Source organism: Merops nubicus, unplaced genomic scaffold (genome assembly GCF_000691845.1).
Source record: "Merops nubicus isolate BGI_N331 unplaced genomic scaffold, ASM69184v1 scaffold22759, whole genome shotgun sequence".
NCBI classification, from domain to species: domain Eukaryota; kingdom Metazoa; phylum Chordata; class Aves; order Coraciiformes; family Meropidae; genus Merops; species Merops nubicus.
Genome location: NW_008629275.1, coordinates 1 through 876, shown reverse-complemented (window position 1 = coordinate 876; position 876 = coordinate 1). Strand labels below are relative to the sequence as shown.

At 56.4% G+C, this 876-nt stretch overlaps 1 protein-coding gene across 1 annotated transcript in view; it reads left to right on the top strand.

The window, feature by feature from the left end:
- Window positions 1-534, top strand: part of LOC103779325 (disintegrin and metalloproteinase domain-containing protein 2-like) — a gene marked incomplete at its 3' end in the record, with an annotated part of 6669 nt that extends 6135 nt beyond the window's left edge. The window contains exons 11-12 of the mRNA XM_008946950.1: window positions 83-176; window positions 445-534. Of these exons, the coding sequence (XP_008945198.1) occupies window positions 83-176; window positions 445-534 (184 nt within the window). The remainder of the gene's footprint in view (window positions 1-82; window positions 177-444) is intronic.
- Window positions 535-876: the final 342 nt, after the last annotated feature.

The window sequence follows — 876 nt, the reverse complement described above, 5'->3', positions numbered from 1 at the left end:
GCGGGGTGAAAGCCTTTAGCAGCTGCAGTATCAGGGACTTTGAAAGCTGCCTGAGGCACGACGGAGGCCCGTGCCTTTTCAGCAGGCCCCGGCTGTCCGGGCTGTCCTCCCGCGCGGCGCTCTGCGGCAACGGCGTGGTGGAGCCCGGCGAGCAGTGCGACTGCGGCACGGCCCGGGTGGGTGCCCTGGTGAGGGTGGAGCTGGGCGCCGTGGGCAGCCTGAGGCTAAGGGCACAGCTGAAGTGGAGCCTGGCCCAAGGAGGGTTCTGTTGGGTGCTGGGATCGTCTCTGTGCTGACGTTGATCCAACGCTTTGCCCGCATTCTTCTGCTAGATATTGCCTGAGTGTTGCTTCTTGGGGAGAAGGGAGAGAAAAACCTCTGACAGTAAAATACCTCAGGGGGAACAAAAAAGTGGAATAATGTGATTTTGTGCTGTGTCCCCAGGCATGCTTGAAGGATAAATGCTGCACTGAAACATGCCAGTTTAAGCCAGGAGTGAAATGTTCCTCTGGATTGTGTTGTAGTGAATGTCAGGTAGGGCATGTTTTTATAATTATCACAAGATCGTTTTTATAATTATCACAAGATTTATTTTTGGAGAAATAGTGTGTTCCTGTGCTGAAGGAGGGAGACAAACTTCCTGCTGTGCAATAGGAGTTTCTGGGGAAGGGCTTTCCAGCTCAGCTGCCCGAAACCCCCAGGAGGAATATTACTGGGGGAATATTACACTGTCTGGGAGGCTGTAACGTGCGTGTGGTGACCTGAGCGCCTCAGGGGTGCTCTGAGGGCCTGGGCACGTGCCCCATCCCTCAGCTTCGGGAGGGGCTGTGTGGGGCTGAGAGGGGACCACGGCGCGGGCGGGTGCAGGGAAGGGTC